The sequence below is a fragment of the Dryobates pubescens genome, chromosome 23 (assembly GCF_014839835.1).
Source record: "Dryobates pubescens isolate bDryPub1 chromosome 23, bDryPub1.pri, whole genome shotgun sequence".
Lineage (NCBI taxonomy): Eukaryota > Metazoa > Chordata > Aves > Piciformes > Picidae > Dryobates > Dryobates pubescens.
In genome coordinates this window covers 10,279,184-10,295,462 of record NC_071634.1, presented here as the reverse complement: position 1 = coordinate 10,295,462, position 16,279 = coordinate 10,279,184, and the positions used below count along the sequence as shown (strand labels likewise).

General features: G+C 42.7%; 1 protein-coding gene across 4 annotated transcripts in view; it reads left to right on the top strand.

Moving 5' to 3' along the window:
* Positions 1-15,858, top strand: part of TBC1D14 (TBC1 domain family member 14) — a 49,385-nt gene extending 33,527 nt beyond the window's left edge. For all 4 annotated transcript variants that reach the window (XM_009904234.2, XM_054172181.1, XM_054172183.1 and 1 more), the window contains 5 exons: positions 830-901; positions 2,570-2,698; positions 4,034-4,143; positions 12,951-13,209; positions 15,662-15,858. In XM_009904234.2, coding sequence (XP_009902536.2) covers positions 830-901; positions 2,570-2,698; positions 4,034-4,143; positions 12,951-13,209; positions 15,662-15,727 — 636 coding nt within the window. In that variant the 3' untranslated portion in view covers positions 15,728-15,858. The remainder of the gene's footprint in view (positions 1-829; positions 902-2,569; positions 2,699-4,033; positions 4,144-12,950; positions 13,210-15,661) is intronic.
* Positions 15,859-16,279: the final 421 nt, after the last annotated feature.

Here is a 16,279-nt window from a genome sequence, read left to right as displayed (position 1 = left end):
AAATGTCCTGAATGTTTTGGAATAATGTAAATAATCTACAAAAGAGTAATCTCAACGTAAAACATGTTTGGAGGAAGGGGGAAGAAACCAAATCTGTTGGCTAATAATCATGATTCATCTAGCCTAGTTCATGCTGGTTTCTGTTTGAAGTGAAGCAGATGAGTGTTTCCAAGTCAGTGACTCAGTGCTGTGGGGTTGCAAATACAGAGTGAGGGACAAGCAAGATTTGGTGCCCCTTTTTTGGTTACATGCAAGACCAATGTAACTTCTGTTTTGTTGTGTTATAGTGGCTCATTGTAAGCAGATATTTTGTCCTGTACACGAATTGCAGCAGCCCTGCAAAAAGGTTGTGATAAATCAACATTTTGGGTGAAAAACTTTACCCTTTGGAAATTCTCAGGCAGTTACAGTACTTAGCTGTTGATAGCCAACACTGTGAAATGCTTTTTAGCTACAGATGTTGCTCTTCACATGCTCTGTGTGTGTGTGTGTTGTGGCATACTGCTGCTGTTTTAATCTTTTCTGCTTTCTTGGCACTTCTGTCAAAGTGCTACTAGGCTATAAGGAATAACTTAAGCCTACATTCCTGTTGTATAAGGATTTGTTATGTAATTGATGCATTGGCTGCATTTGTAATAAGTATGGTATGGAGGACTGTGTCGTGGCTCTAAAGCCAAGATTACTTGGGAAGGCTTGAGGCAGTCCAGAGCTGCACAGGGAAATCATGTGCCCTTCATCAGAAGTGATACATTGAAGCTGCCTGTAGCACTGAAGGGTTTGTAATATGTTATGTACTCATATGTTTTGTCTTGGTTTTGTTTAATTACAGGGTGGTCCTTACCATGACACATTGCACAGTATTTTGGGAGCCTATACCTGTTACAGACCTGATGTAGGCTATGTAAGTGATGAATGGTTTATTTCAGGGATGGGGAGGGAGATACTGCATTCAGTTCTGATGTCCCCATCATAAGAAGGACACAGAGCTGTTGGAGGAAGTCCACAGGAGAGCCACAAAGATGATCCAAGGGCTGGAACACCTCTGCTATGAGGATAAGCTGAGGAAGCTGGGATTGTTCAGCATACAGAAAAGGAGACTCTGGGGGGACCTTAGAGCTGCCTTTCAATACCTGAAGGGATCCTACAGGAGGGCTGCAGAGGGACTTTTCATAAGCCTGTCTAGAGACAGGGCAAGAGGGAGTGGTTTTAAGCCAAGGGAGAGTAGGTTTAGACTGGATCTTAGGAAGAAGCTCTTCAGTACAGGGGCGGTGAGACTCTGGAATAGGCTGCCCAGGGAAGTTGTGGATGCCTCCTCCCTGGGTGTGTTTAAAGCCAGGTTGGATGAGGCCTTGAGCACCCAGTTCTAGTTGAGAGGTGTCCCTGCCCATGGTGGGGAGGTCGAAGTAGGTGATCAATAAAGTCTCTTCCAACTTAAGCCATTCTATGAATTTGGGGAGGGGAGATTGTGTTAATTGGTCCTTTGTAGACCAGTATTAAATGATGTTGTGAATTCTTGTGGTGTTTCTGTGTGCTTCCTTCAATTCTAATACAACCTTGAGATGTGTATCCAGTGGTTCTATTGCTAGATACAAGCTTTTTAACAGGTTAAGTAATTGGAAAACTCAGAAGTAGTTATTTGTAGTGCTGGAAAATCTGAATCAAAAGAAAAGATATAGTTAAATCCTTATCCTTTGAATATGTTCTGTTTTTAATGGAATCTTGCTTAGATTCTTCTGTTGAGTATTTTACCTCTCTTGATTTGCATTTCTGTGCCTTAGCACTGTGAGCTTCTGGAATAGTCTTTAAAGCATTGCTCATCAAGGCTATGTGAGCTCCCTCGTAGTATCTGAAGTAGTGACTATGAGAGGACTAAATGGATTTAAGATCCTTAATTTAGTCCTTTTTTTTTTTCCCTCCCAGAGCAGGGATATATATATAGGAGCTTTTTCTTTATTTGGGAGCAGATGTTTTAGAGAAGGCAAATGCAGAAGGAGGATGTTGCTGTGCTCGAGTAACACAGGGTGCTTGGTTAAACTGCTGAGCGTGACTGCTGGGAAACCAGAAAAAGAGCAGATCAGGTGGTGTGCTTCACTTGGCATGGAACCTGTTGTTGTGTTGGGAAGGAGCTTGTTCCTCAGGTTTGCAGGAAGGGCTGTCACACCTCAGTCCATGTGACTGCAGTGGCAGTGCTACACCCTCTGAGTAAGAAAGCTTATTGCCTGGCCTCAGCATTGAGTCCCTAGCACGCTTTGTAGAAGGATGCAGCAGCATCATGAGCTTGTGGTAACTGAAACAAGAGCTGCTGCTTATCACGAGTCCCTGCAGCTCACAGCCTGTCTAAAGTTCTGCTGGGTCTTTGAAAGGAGGCAACATAGGGATCATTAGCTTCCATGCTCTGAACATCCAGTAGCAGAGGGTGAGGTGGGTTAAAAAGCACTGCCTTGAAATGTTCCACAGAATTGAGCAGCTCAGGGAGTGCATTAAACACTGGTGATAATGCAGACAAAGTGAGGCAATATTCCTGGAAGAATGTGCTTGCTGCTGAATAGTAACACTTCTTTTCCTTCAGGTACAGGGCATGTCATTCATAGCAGCAGTATTGATCTTGAACTTGGATACTGCAGATGCCTTCATTGCTTTTTCAAATCTTTTAAATAAACCCTGTCAGATGGCATTTTTCCGTGTGGACCATGGCCTTGTGAGTATGCAAGAAAACTCTAATCAACATCATGTAGAGATATGTAGGGATTTTTATTTATTATTTATTTTTTGAAGCTCAGTAGCTTGAAAAACAAATCAGAATTTATTTTAAAGCAACATGCTTGATGAAAAAAAATGATCTAACACCCCCCTCCCCCAAAAAAAAACCCAACCTAAATCAAACCAAACCCACACCCTGCTAACCTTTTTGAACAGGCAGGTGAATGAAATTGTTCAGCTGCTATTTTATGATGCTGAGAGAATAGTCATGAGAATGTTATTGTAGGTCATTTTCAAATTGAGCACTGTAGTTGAAAGCTGAAACCACTTCAATATTAGAAGAGATATATTGTAGGTGCTTTTTATCCTGAACTAATAGGTTGCCAAAAATAGACTGCTGCAGGGAGAGGCAGGTTCCCCGTCTCTTATTGTAGCAGATGTGTTTGAAAAGGAGCCTGGGGAAATCAAATGAGCAGAGCCCTCCAATTTTCAGTGGGAGCTGGTTGCCTGCTCTTCTCTGGATTCTCTGAAATCCCTTGGTAGTGTGTACACTGGGCTGCTTGTGTGCCAGAGCAAAACAGAGACACAGCTCCTGAAATATGTTTTTAATTTACTTTTAGAGTGTTTGGGTTTTGGGATGGTTTTGTTGGAAAGTTTTTGTTTGTTCTTTAATACATGGCATCTGTATTTCTTTCTCACCTTTGAACACTGGAAATAAGATCTGCTTCTCAGCAGTTAAGATAGAAGAAATAAAGCTGGTTTGTCCCAGTCTTTGGCTTTTCTGTATGAACTTCCTATCTTCCTCTTTGCAGGAAAAGCCTATTAGCTAATTTTAAAACATGGTATGAAAGAAGCTTTGGTATTAGAATATGACTTAGGACTGGAGCCAGCTTGACTCTTCACTCTTGCTATGGACTGTTAAATTATTTTAGTTTCTTATTTCCTTTTATAATCCATTGGGCCTTGGATTTTATTCAGAATAATATTAAATTACTGCCACAAGCATAAACTGCCATTCTGTCTTTTAAGTATTTTGAGCAATCAGCAAATAACTTCTCTTGTGCTGGTATTTTTCTTTCCAAAGGAAGCTGGCCAAACCCCAAACCAATCCTTATATTGTATGAGAATGGTATGTAGAGTGGATCTTAAAGTCTTTGTGCTTGTAGATGCTGCCTTTTATGTAGATGTTGAGCTCTTCATGGTATCGCATAATTCATATGATCCTGTATTTGAACAGCATTAATCCAACAGCAGGTAATACATTTAAGTCTATTAATAATACAGCTAACTGGTTTGTTGTGGTTTGTTTTTTCTCCCCATTATGTTTTCCCAGATGTTGACTTACTTTGCTGCATTTGAGGTGTTCTTTGAAGAAAATCTGCCAAAGTTGTTTGCCCACTTCAAAAAAAATAACTTGACTCCAGATATCTATCTCATTGATTGGTAAGAGATTGGAATTGTAATTGCTCTTGTGCATCCTGGTGTAGAGCTCAATGTCAGCACTGATAACAGAAGCAGGAGTGCTCTTCCCTGGTGTGTTACTCTGTTGAGATAAAGGCTTTATCTTTTGTTCAGCATTTGAGTTGTCAATCCAGATCATTCCTGCATGCTTCAGTGGTGTTTGTTTGCCCAACCTTTATTGTTGCACCTGTGTTGAGGTTAAACCTTGTTTGGAAATACAGCTGTATTGCAGTTTTTATCCATGTTTAATGCATGCTTGGCTTGATCTTCTGAGAAAATCTGTTAGTTATTCTGCAGTGTGTACAAGGTGTGTGTACTCAGATGTGCTGCTAGTCTTGCACTGGAGATTCATACATGGAGAAAGACCTTGGCGTCCTGTCCTGGTGGACAGCAAGTTCTCCATGGGACAGCAATGTGCCCTTGTGGCCAAGAGGGTCAGGGTATCCTGGGGTACATTAACAAAAGCATGTCCAGCAGGTCTGGGGAGGTTCTTCTCCCCCTCTGCTCTGCCCTGGTGAGACCACACTTGGAATACTACGTGCAGTTTTGGTCTGCCCAATAGGAACAGGATTTTCCTGAAATTCATAAGTTGCTACTCTGGAATAAGATCTGTTCTGTTAGTGCAATTCTACCTGAACCCAGCTCTCCATAGCCTGGTCTTTAAGACCTGGTTGTCACCAAATGTGTTGCTGATTCATCAGGCAGAAGTTCATTTAAAATAGCTCTGTCCAACTCAGTAGCTCCAAATGAGAATACATGGGTTTGCAGAGGATCATGGAATTGCTGGGGCATTGAAAGGGACATCTGGATATAATCTAGTCGAAATCCACTGCTTAAAGTAGGGGCACCTAGGGCAGGTTCCTCACAACCTTGACCAGCTGGATTTTGAGTATCTCCAGTGAAGGATGTGCCACAGCCTTTCCAGGCAGCTCTGTTCCAGTGTTGACCCACCCTCACAGTGAACAAGTTTTGTTTGTTTTCTTGTGTTGAAAGGGAATTTCCTGCATTTCTGTTCACTGGACACAAATGAGAAGAGTTTGACTTCTCTTTACACCCTCCTATCAGATATTTTTGCATATTTCTCTTCTCCCAATTAAACTGTACCTGCTTTCTCAGCCTCACCCTGTGTATCAGATGCTCCAAGCCTCTGCTATCCATATGCTCCTCTACATCTATGTCTCATACTGGGAAGCCCAGATCTGGCTCACCAGTGCTGAGTAGAAGGATGACCTGTCTTGGCCTGCTGGCAGTGCTGTTCCTAATGTAGCCCAGGACTTAGAGGATGTTCTTTGCTGCAAAGGCCTGTTGCTGTCTTACATTCATCTTGTTGACTGCTGGCTTTCCCAGTGACCTGGAGCAACTGGGATTCCTGAAAGCGAGTCTTCTCAGTATGGACTGAAAGGAAGAAGGCAGTGAGTACCACAGCCTTCTGCATGTACTTTACCACCAGGTTTCCTTCCTTGTTCAGCAATGGGCTCATGTTATCCTGAGCCTTTTTTCTGCTGATGTAGGGAGAGCTGTTCTCATTGTCCCTAATGTCCATTCAACTCCAGATGGGCTTAGAATCTCCTAGCCTCTTCTCTGCATACTCAGACAATGTGTCTGCATTTTTCCAGGGTCATCTCTCTCTCCAGCCTCTTGTGCACTTCCTTTTTATATTGGAGTTTTGTCAGGAGGTTCTTGTTCATCCATGCAGGCCCCTTGCTGCCTTTGCTTGAGTTCCTGCATTTTCATATGCCTCCTGCACAGAGGGTAGTGTCACATGGGTTTTGTTTGACTTGGCTTTTACACTGGGATTAAATTTTAATGCAGCATGAGTAGGGGAATGAGGAGGTGTGTAATAGATAGGCTCATTTCTTCTAACATTTGATGGGAGAAGTACAGTCAGGGGGATTTTTATGATTGAAGGCAGAGAATATTAAACTGAACCAGGTCTGTGCACAGAGCAGGAAGATGCCAGAAAAAATATTGGAACAGGGTAGCAGGGCAGGAAGAGCGCAGAGGCTGGGAAGCTTAATGATAAGATGAAAGATGTCAAAGTTGTGTTGCCTCAAACCATGTTGTGAACTGCCTGTGTGTGGGGAAACAATTGAATAAAAGGAATATTGGAGTAGGAAGACTAGGCTGCACAATAACTGGGGAGACAACATTGAAATCATCAGGTCACCATGTTTTCAATGGATTATTAGTTTAATATTATGCTGCTGTAAATAAGGTAATATTTGTTTGGGTTTTTAAATGTAGGAGAGACTAAAAGTTAGTGTCTTCATGGTGCAGGTGTGTTAAAATCATGTTAATATTCAAGCTTTATATTGTAAAGAAGAAATCCTGAGGGATAGCAGCAGAAATTGGAGATTTAGCAGAGGTCTGTTTTGATGAAAGGTTGAAGGTTTACATTCCCCTCAGCGATTCTGCTTTGACAGATCAGTCTTTATTGTATTCCTTGAGTAAACATTCATGTGATCAGTTGTTCTCTCTGAGCACATTTAGATATTAAATGGAAAAAAAAAAGAAAATGATTGCTGACTTGTGAGCAAAGAACTGAAATGTTGAAGTGTGAGTGTACAGGGCACATCAATGCTCCCTTTTGTGCCTTCTGTGGATCTTAAGAGCACTTGAAAGACATTTTTGTCAGGAGTGCTTGTGGATGATGCTGTTCAGCATCTTTGTAGAATGGACTGGTAACCCTCAGCATTTCTTGCTGGCTGCCTACATCTGTGTTAAAGCTGTTGCATTCTAATCCCAAGGACGCTATTTATTGTGTTCCTCCCCATCCCTGGAGACCCTGAGCACCGTGAGATCTTGCACAGGAATGCAGACTAGTGGAGGGAGTCCTAGGAGTTGAGGTAGCCCAGTCCTGTATTAAGCCTTTTCTGCACCCATCTTGAGCTAGCTGACTTGTCCCACTCTGTCTTTAATTTTGTTAGACCAATGCAGCTGGTGTTAAACTAACAGTTAGGTATAACATTTAAATCTGTACATGTCTCTACATGTGTATATATGTGTGTGTATACACACGTGTGTGCATACAGGAATCTGCTTTCTACTTTGAAATACTTAGATCCTGTAGGAAGCAGATTTAGATTTTTGTTTAATTTTAAAATGCCCACTGGAAGCTTGGCAAGCTGGACTTTGTGTGCTGTCTTCATTGCTTCCATTAACATAGAAAAGGTAAGGAAAAATCAGATGGGTCTGTGCTCTCCAAGTGAGTAAACATAAAGCTCGGGACTGTGGAAAATGTTGTCTGTAAGGTTGCTTGTGGCTGATGGTGAGTTTGCTGTAGTGCTGTAATCACTCCATTAATACCAGAAGTGCTTCCAGAAAGATGAGAATGTGGTTTCAGTTTGTTTGGAGCCAGGAAAGAACACTGATCTAGTGTCACTCTGAATGGGCAGACCTTTTGGTTGTAGTGAGAGCAAGGCTGCTTCAGAGATTTCTACCTACATTACTTCTGTTTAAATGTGTATTTGTTCTGAGCTCCAAAGGGATGCCTGCTACTGTTCTGGTGACTGGCATGGTTACTGTGCAGGCCTGTGTGCAGTAAATCTCAGTTGGTGTCAGCTCTGGGAGAGCTCCAGTAGCCAGTTCTGCACAGTCCAGTTGCTGGGAAACCCTCCTGCTCCTGCTGCAATTACAGTGGAATCAACTAGTCTCCTTTGTGCTGCTCCCTGTAAGCAGTTCTGCAGGGCCCAGCAGCACAATTGGAATGCTTAAGTCACTTTGGAAGGACTGCATTCCAAGACAGAGAGATGCTGTGCATAGAGATGGGCCCAACTGCACAGGTCATGTAATGCTGCTTTGGGTTTCCTTGTGACTTGTGGAGGGTTTAAGGGGAGGGCCTCCCTGCCAGTTTGGTTCCACCACTGCCTTCTGTGATGGGAAAAACCCCAAGGACTTAACTAACACATACAGTGACAAGATTACCAGTGGACACCATCCAGAAGGCATCTCTTTCATGAAGTAGGACTCATGCTTCAAGCACAAACTCCACCTGAGAATTCTCATGGAAATTCAGGTTTTTCCTTTTTTGAGGAATGTAGAGGGAATCCAGAATACAGAAAGCTGTAAAGAGAGATGCAGTGAGGTTCACAGAGAGAAGAGGGGAAATAGTGTGTCTGAATAGCCCAGATTTGGCCTCCCAGCTCTGTCAGTCGATGTAACACAGGCTCTTGTGAGCAGAGCAGAATGTGGCTTTGCAAAGTACACATGCTGTCTATTTGTGGCCTGCTGCTGCTCTGCAAACACCTCTTTATCCTGGCTCAGAAAAATGATTTGGGCAATAATTATAGCCAAGGGCTTTGTTTGTACTGATGGATTGATCAGTGGTCCTTTACTATTACACTGACTGTGATTGTGCTTCATGAACTCTAACTTTCAATTGACACCATTTGCCTGTTATGATAAAGGTCCAGGCTTTGGTCACTTGTGGACATTTCTAGTGGGCACTTCCAGTGAAGTGTTTATAAGCTTGCCATCTGTTACATTAAGGAAAACTTAACTCTATGTCATGCCAGTAACTCTCCATCCCCCCAAAACTGGAACTTAGGATGATGCCTTGAATACATGCCACCTTTGCAAGGAGGAGAGGAGCTCTAATTCTGTCCAAAGATACCTAGTGACACCCTGATTTGAACTGGATTTGTTACCAGACACCAAAGGATTACAGTCTTCATCCTAATTTACAGTGTGTTCAACCTTACATCACTGCAGGTCAGGGTGGAATCAGGTGAACTGTTGCACTGCTCTGTAGTATTCCTAGGTGAGAGCACAGGGCTTTTTGGGTGCTTCTGGCTGGTTGGAAATTGTCCAGAAACTCACACACTATTTGTATTGGATCTACGTATCTTACAATGCAGTCAGATTTGCTGCGTGCCAGGAAGTTGCTCTGTTGCAGTCAGTTATAAATAGTTCATGATAATTAAGGTTTTCATAGTAAGGAACAAAGTAAATACTTGGACTTTTTTTAGCTGTAATGCTTTTAAAGTTGTATTAAATAAACTGTTACCATCAAGCTCATTGCAATAACTCTAAAGGTGCTAATGAGAACAGAGATGCCGCTGTACAATGAAGGAATGCATCAACACTTGGGAAGCTGCAGTCTTTGTCTCAAAGCAGATGTAGTTGAAATCCATACAAAATGTAACAAGCAAAAACTAGTACCCAGATGAAGGAGGAAAGATCCAAGAGCAAGTTTAAAACTGGAACTACAAATCAACTCAGAAAGCTGCGGAAATATTTCTGTGCTGTTACAGAGATCGGAGAGGAGCCCATAGTGCAGGGATATCCAAGATCTGATTTGGAGTAGTGCTGCAGTGCCTAAGCTGTTCATCCAAAATCCAGCATACCTGGCTTCAGTGCTGTTCCTAACAATATCTTACCAAACCTTTTTGATCAAAAAGAGGAAAAGAGAGGGAAGAGGAACAAAGAAAAGAACATGCAGAGCCTATGATTATCATGGTACCAGTGCTTTGTGGTTTTGATAACATTATGGTCACGCACTTAGAATAGAATAGAATAAACCAGGTTGGAAGAGACCTTCAAGATCATTGCATCCAACCCATCATTCAGCACCATCTAATCAACTAAACCATGGCACCAAGCATCCCATCAAGTCTCCTCCTAAAGATCCCCCAATGATGACAGCTTTCTTTGTGAGCAGGGAACCAGCCAGGGCTTCATACATCTACCTCAGAGTACACTTTCATCACAAGCAGGGCTGGGAGGAGTGGGAGCATCTGGTACTCAGGAGTTTCCCCCATCTTCCAAACAGCTAACAGCCATTGTTCTGAATTTCCATTGCTGTGCCACAGGACATCTCTGTGCTGGATGGCTATGTTGCCTGTGCCTGGCACTTCTCATGAGTTGAAATTGCTGCAGACAGAAAATCGTCCTGCAGTACAGAGAGAGCAGATCTTCAAGTTGTGTGCTAGTGCTGCTGAGAGTTGCTGCTCTAGCTGTTGTAGTCTAGCAGCTGCTTTATTGCTGTGATGAATTTTAGCTGGCTTTCAGACCAGTAGCTCTGATGTCTAAGGAAAAACTCTTTCAGCAGGAAATGTTTGAAGGGAGCAAATGCTGTACCCATTCTTAGTGTAACCATCCCTACTGCTGTTACATTGCTTATTCTAGAGGGCCCAGGCCGTTCTAAGGGCTTGATACATTTAATTCCATGCTAATATTAATGGAAGTTAATTGCCTTGTGAATTTCTTGCAAATTGCACTTGCTTACAAATCATGAAGAGATCAATGCCAAATACCTAATTCGATGTGACAGCTTTTTTGATGTGAGTAAATCTCCTACAGAAAGTAGTGTTCTAATAAATAGTTCTGACTGTTTCTTCTGACAGTTAATTTTCTGCATAGTTGCAGGTTTAATGCACATGGGTTAATCAGGTTCAGTATGAATCATGACAATAAAAGCTCTTATGAATAGAAAGAGATTAAAGAAAAAGAGCATTGTTGCTCATTCTTAACCTGAACTACTTTCTGGCTGCTGCCTGGTGACCGGGAAAGGACTCTGATGAATTGCTTCCTATTACGCTGTTCTTTGTCAACAGATAAGCTGTTGCTGTTTCCTGTGCATGTGTATATAGACAAAAAGCCTTAATTCTACTGTGTAGGTGTTCTGTAGCAAGACATAATTATGTGGTGTGTGACTGTACAGAAGAGTTGAAAGAGTTCAAACTGCAGCACATTATCAGCCAGAAATGCAAAGAAGGGGCTTGTATCATGCTCTTCTGAGACATTCATGGGGGTACATAAAGTACATGTATGAACAGAAGTGAGTGTTTTCATCCCAAGCTCTATCTCTTGCTTATTTTTATGCTTCTGATTCAGCTTTTTGGAGAACAGAACTTGAACCATTTCCACTTCTTACAAAAACATTGCAGCAAGGTGTCTAGATGGTGGGGGGGGGGAAGTAGGATTTGAAGGATCCTAAACTTGTGATTGACCTCTCTCCTGCATTTGTGCAAATGGCTGAATTTGGTCTTACTGCTTGTAACAATATGTTTTCCCATTTTGCTAAAGTGTGCTGGTTCACAGTGAAACTGGGTGCTTGATGGCACATCATTGAAATCCTCTTTTTCAGCAAAAAGCAGATACTGCAGAAAACCTTTGGTTATTAGAACTTGCTATGGAAATATTCTGCACCTCTCTATAAATATATATGTCTGTGTGCCCATATGTATGTGTTCCATTCTGGGTTTTAATGTAAACACCAATTTTCTAACAAAAAAAAAAAAGTTGGAGCTGGTAGGAAGGAGCTTTAAACATGAGAACCACTGTTGGGTTCATCACACTTGAAAATTGGTGTTAGATGCTGTGGAAAGGTTTTGATTAAGTTTGAGGCTTTGCTGGCCTCTGCTGGAGGAAGAATTATTTGCAGTTTTACAGAGTTTGTCTGTGGAGAAATGTTCTCTCCCTAAACTGCAGCTCTTTCCCCTTATATCCTCTAACGTGATTCCAGGAAAATTCATTCACTTGCAGTTCATGGCAATGAAGCCACTCTGCCTTTTAGCAAGGTGTTAGATAGAAGAGGGAGTGGGGAGCATCCACACATTTCCTGGCTGCAAGGCTGTCAACATTTTGATGAAGGAAAAAACGTGCTCTTGTCAATTACTGAAGATACAGTTTTAGCAGCTTGCTTCTGCTCCTATCTTTAGTCTTTGGGGATCACACCTGTTAAAGTACGCTGAACCACACCTGTCCACATGTTCTCTCTGGACATCTCGCATGTTTCTCTCTGCTCGTTAGAGTTTAAAATGATCTTTTCCTCAAATACTTGTGGAAAGTCAGAGTTAATTTTGCACATCTCTTTCATCTGATCCACAGAATTCCCTATGCAGTGTGCCTTAAGGTTCAGATTTTTGTGTCCTAGCAGATGAAACTGCATCAGTCCTCAGCTCTGAAACCATGATTAAATATGCTTTTGATTATACCTGTGGCCAGTATACATCCAGCATAAAACCATGTATGTTGTTTCTTCTGGTGTGACCCAAGAGAACTGGAGACACACATTCATAGCAAGATCCCTTAATGTTTGTGCAGTTTTATGTTGTTTCACCTATTGGTATGCTGCAACAAACAGAAAAATAAAAAGGAATAGAATAGAATAGACCAGACCAGCTTGGAAGAGACCTTAAAGATCATCATGTCCAACCCACCTAAACAACTAAACCATGGCACCAAGCACCCCATCAAGTCTCCTCCTGAACACCTCCAGTGATGGTGACTCCACCACCTCCCTGGGCATCCCATTCCAATGGGCAGTCACTCTCTCTGTGTAGAACTTCTTCCTAACATCCAGACTAAACCTCCCCTGGTGCAGCCTGAGACTGTGTCCTCTTGTTCTGGTGCTGGCTACCTGGGAGAAGAGACCAACCTCCACCTGTCTACAACCTCACTTCAGGCACTTGTAGAGAGCAATAAGGTCACCCCTGAGTCTCCTCTTCTCCAGGCTAGGCAACCCCAGCTCCCTCAGCCTCTCCTTGTAGGGCTTGTGTTCCAAGCCCCTCACCAACTTCGCTGCCCTTCTCTGGACACGTTCCAGCAAGTCAACCTCCTTCCTAAACTGAGGGGCCCAGAACTGGACACAGGACTCAAGGTGTGGCCTAACCAGTGCAGTGTCCAGGGGCAGAATGACCTCCCTGCTCCTGCTGGCCACACCATTCCTGATGCAGTTATAAATGTTTGAGAAGCCTCAAGCTTACTGATGATCACTCTGTACTTCTGTGAACATCCAAAACATTTTTCTTGTCCAGTAACTCAGAAATTTCTCTTCTGTTTTGCAGGATATTCACACTGTACAGCAAATCTTTGCCCTTAGACTTGGCGTGTCGTGTCTGGGATGTGTTCTGCCGTGACGGAGAGGAGTTCTTGTTCCGTACAGCTCTGGGAATATTAAAACTTTTTGAAGATATTTTGACCAAAATGGACTTCATTCATATAGCCCAGTTTTTAACAAAGCTGCCAGAGGACTTGCCTTCGGAAGAATTCTTCACATCTATTGCTGCCATTCAGATGCAGAGTAGAAACAAAAAGTGGGCTCAGGTAAAGAGGATGTTAATCTGTGAGCAATTGTCTGTGGAGAAGGAGAGAAAGGGTCCTGTTCTGACAAGTACCCCAAGTCACAGGAGTTCTTAGCCCGTGGTTTGCAGTCTGTGACATGTAAAGGTTTAGTGGTGATTGTCACAACAGGAAGAGGAGGAGCTCAGGTAACCTAAGTTAAGTGATCTTCCTCAGCTTCCTCATTGGCTTCATTCTGAAGGCATTGGAATTTGCCAGATTATTTCCAATTGCTGTGGAAAACAGAAGAAAAATGTTTCTGAACCACGGTACAGATAGATCTCAGACAGAGTTTTAGCATGCTGTTAGTGTTGGCTGGTCTCATACCCATCTTGACTTCTGCACCAGCTGGGTTTTTCACCAGCTAACTCCATTGCTGAGTGAGTTCCCATGTGAAAAGCCTGTTCACTCTCTGGCCTGCCATCCTTTTCCAAACCAGAAGTGAGCAGGGGCTCTGAGTTTGCTCATGTCATGCACTTACTGGGACTGCTTAGCTGCTGAGGTACTGCTACTGTAACTGGTGTAGAAATGTTAGCAAGACAAAGAGGATATGGAATCTTGTTTCTATTACTAAGATGCTGTCTGTGATGGTTTCTTACCTCTCTCATTTGTCTTTAAAGTTCACTAGAAGGAGTTCAGACTCAGAAACCTGAACTTTGCTAGGACAAAGAGGTTTTTGGCAGTGTGTGACTTGGTTGCATGGGTGGACTCCTAGTAGTACTGGGTATGAGTCCCACATAGTGTGCTTGAGAGGTCTGTCTGCAGTCACAATGTTTCCTAGCTAAAAATTTTCTGCAGGGAAATAGCTTTTTAAATTAGCAAATTAAACCTGAAGAGTGATGGCTGCACTGCTTTAAAGATAAGCTCTAAAGTGGGCTGACTGGCCAAGTGTGCTGGTTCCCAGAGGATGCAGAATGCTCCCAGCCTTAGAAAAGTGGGCCTTGTGTTCTCATCTCTAGCATCATCTCCTTTGGTTACAGTAACTGTTCTGCATAGGCAGGCAGCAGAGCTTGAGGTGCTGCTGCTTTGTAGGTGTGTGCTCGACTGTGGAACTCAGAAGGCAAATTGAGCTGCACATCTCAGCAGTAGGTGTAGTTGGCACTCAGAAAAACACCCACTGAGTGAACTTTTCACCTTGCTGTGCCATGGTAATTACAATCCTGTTATCTTGTGCAACACATTCTGTCTTGTTGCTGTGTAAAGAGGATGTGTGTAGGACCTCATCTAAAATGTTACAGGCTGCTTATGAAGCTGGCTGTCACAGTCTTGGTTCCTTCATTGGGTGGGCTGGTGTGTTTTTCATCTCACTCCATTTCTCCTTGGTCACGGACAATGTGATCAGGAAACATAAGACTGAAGGGAATCTTGGTAAATGTGGACAGCACTTCTAGTAGCAAGGACTTTGGTTAGCAATAGGAAGCCTGCAAGCTCTGTTGTTGTTCTGGAATTGCTTAGAGAACTCCAGGGCCTTCTGCTAATACAGCTGTAGCCTGACATGGGAGTGGATGTTGTTACACCTACAGCTCTAGCAGCAGAAGACTAGAGGTGCTACAGCACACTGGACTGTTTGCTTAGCATCTCTGTAATCTGCATGCTTCAGGTTTTGGCTCCATAAAGTTTTTCAAATAACTGAAAGAATCTGAGCTCTGTTGGCTCTGATGGGGCAGAGGTTGGTTTGCAGTCAGTCAGAGGGAGGAAAGGAGGTTCCTTACTCATAGCTGCAGTTATCTGCAATGAAAGATTGTCCCTCAGTACTTGCAGTTCTAGGATTCTTCTTGAGGATGATGCTGAACTTCTTCAGCAGAGACTAACTGTAGGGCAGGGAGTGCATCAAGCAGCACAAGAAACTGGCTCTCGTGCTCTCCATATAGGGACTAGCAAAACAAAGTTGTGTATAGGAGATAGAATTTTTCAGTGTAGATGCAAATGTGGACTCTTTGCTTCAGAAAAAGATGTCAGCAGATCTGGAGACAGTCATGTGGTCCAGGTAAGCACCCATCAGTGCTCAGATGATTCTGTCATGAACTCTAAACTGATACCACACAGCTCAGGCTGCTCACTTGCAGTGTTTTCAGACACTCCATTTATCCTGAGAATTATAACTTCTCCTCAGGCAGCATCCTTTCATGTGCTAAACTTGTGTAATCTGGGTAGGAATCTCCTCTCCAGGCTTCAAAAGTGAGTGCTGAGGGATTATTGAGTTTAAAACTTTAAATCCATTTTATCTACCGCACCACAGGGACTTAGGGGAGAGGTCTGCATTAGGGGAGAGGTCTGCATCAGTCGAGAGGTTCTCTAAATTTGATTTCATTTAAAGTGACAGTTAAAACAACATTGTTCAGAGAGAATGAAATTGAAAACCCTTCAGACAATGCTCAGTGGAGTCACTTTCAAAATCTAATACTTCTTTTTCTCTCTCATTCCTCAAAATATCTAGATACTGGCAGCTCTGCAGAAAGATAACCGGGAGATGGAAAAAGGAAGCCCTTCGCTCAAACGTTAACGTTCCGGTGGCCTCCAGGGACTCACAGGAAAAGAGTTAACGTGGCAGAAGTACTGAGGACTTTGACATGTGTGAGCCTGCAAATCAAAGTGTTATTTCAGAGTTTTGTTTAGTAGTAGGATAGCCTTAAAGGGGAGAGAAGAGACAAGAGAAGGAGGGGAAGGGGAAAGGAAGGAAATGGGGGAATAGACCCCTTAAAAATGAAATCTAGGCATAGCCTTAAACTTCCTAGTGGAATGAGCATTGGCTGTGGACAGCATTACACATTCTGTGGTTCTGATGAGGGCAGTGAAACTCAACAACAGTAAGGGTGGGTTTTTACGTTTTGGTTTTGTTTTTGTTGGTTTTTCTTTGTTTTGAAAGACTGGGCATTCAGCAATGTTGGTTGCTTTGAGAGCTATTTCCCAGTTTCATTCTTGGGCAGGTTCTATTTCCCTTTTACCTATCATGGTAGCTGGATCTGGATTTTAAACAACTGGTGCTGGAATTTGTACTTAAATGTTGTGAGGACCATTTCTTTAGAAATGCTTCTTGTTTTGTAGGCTCTAGGTC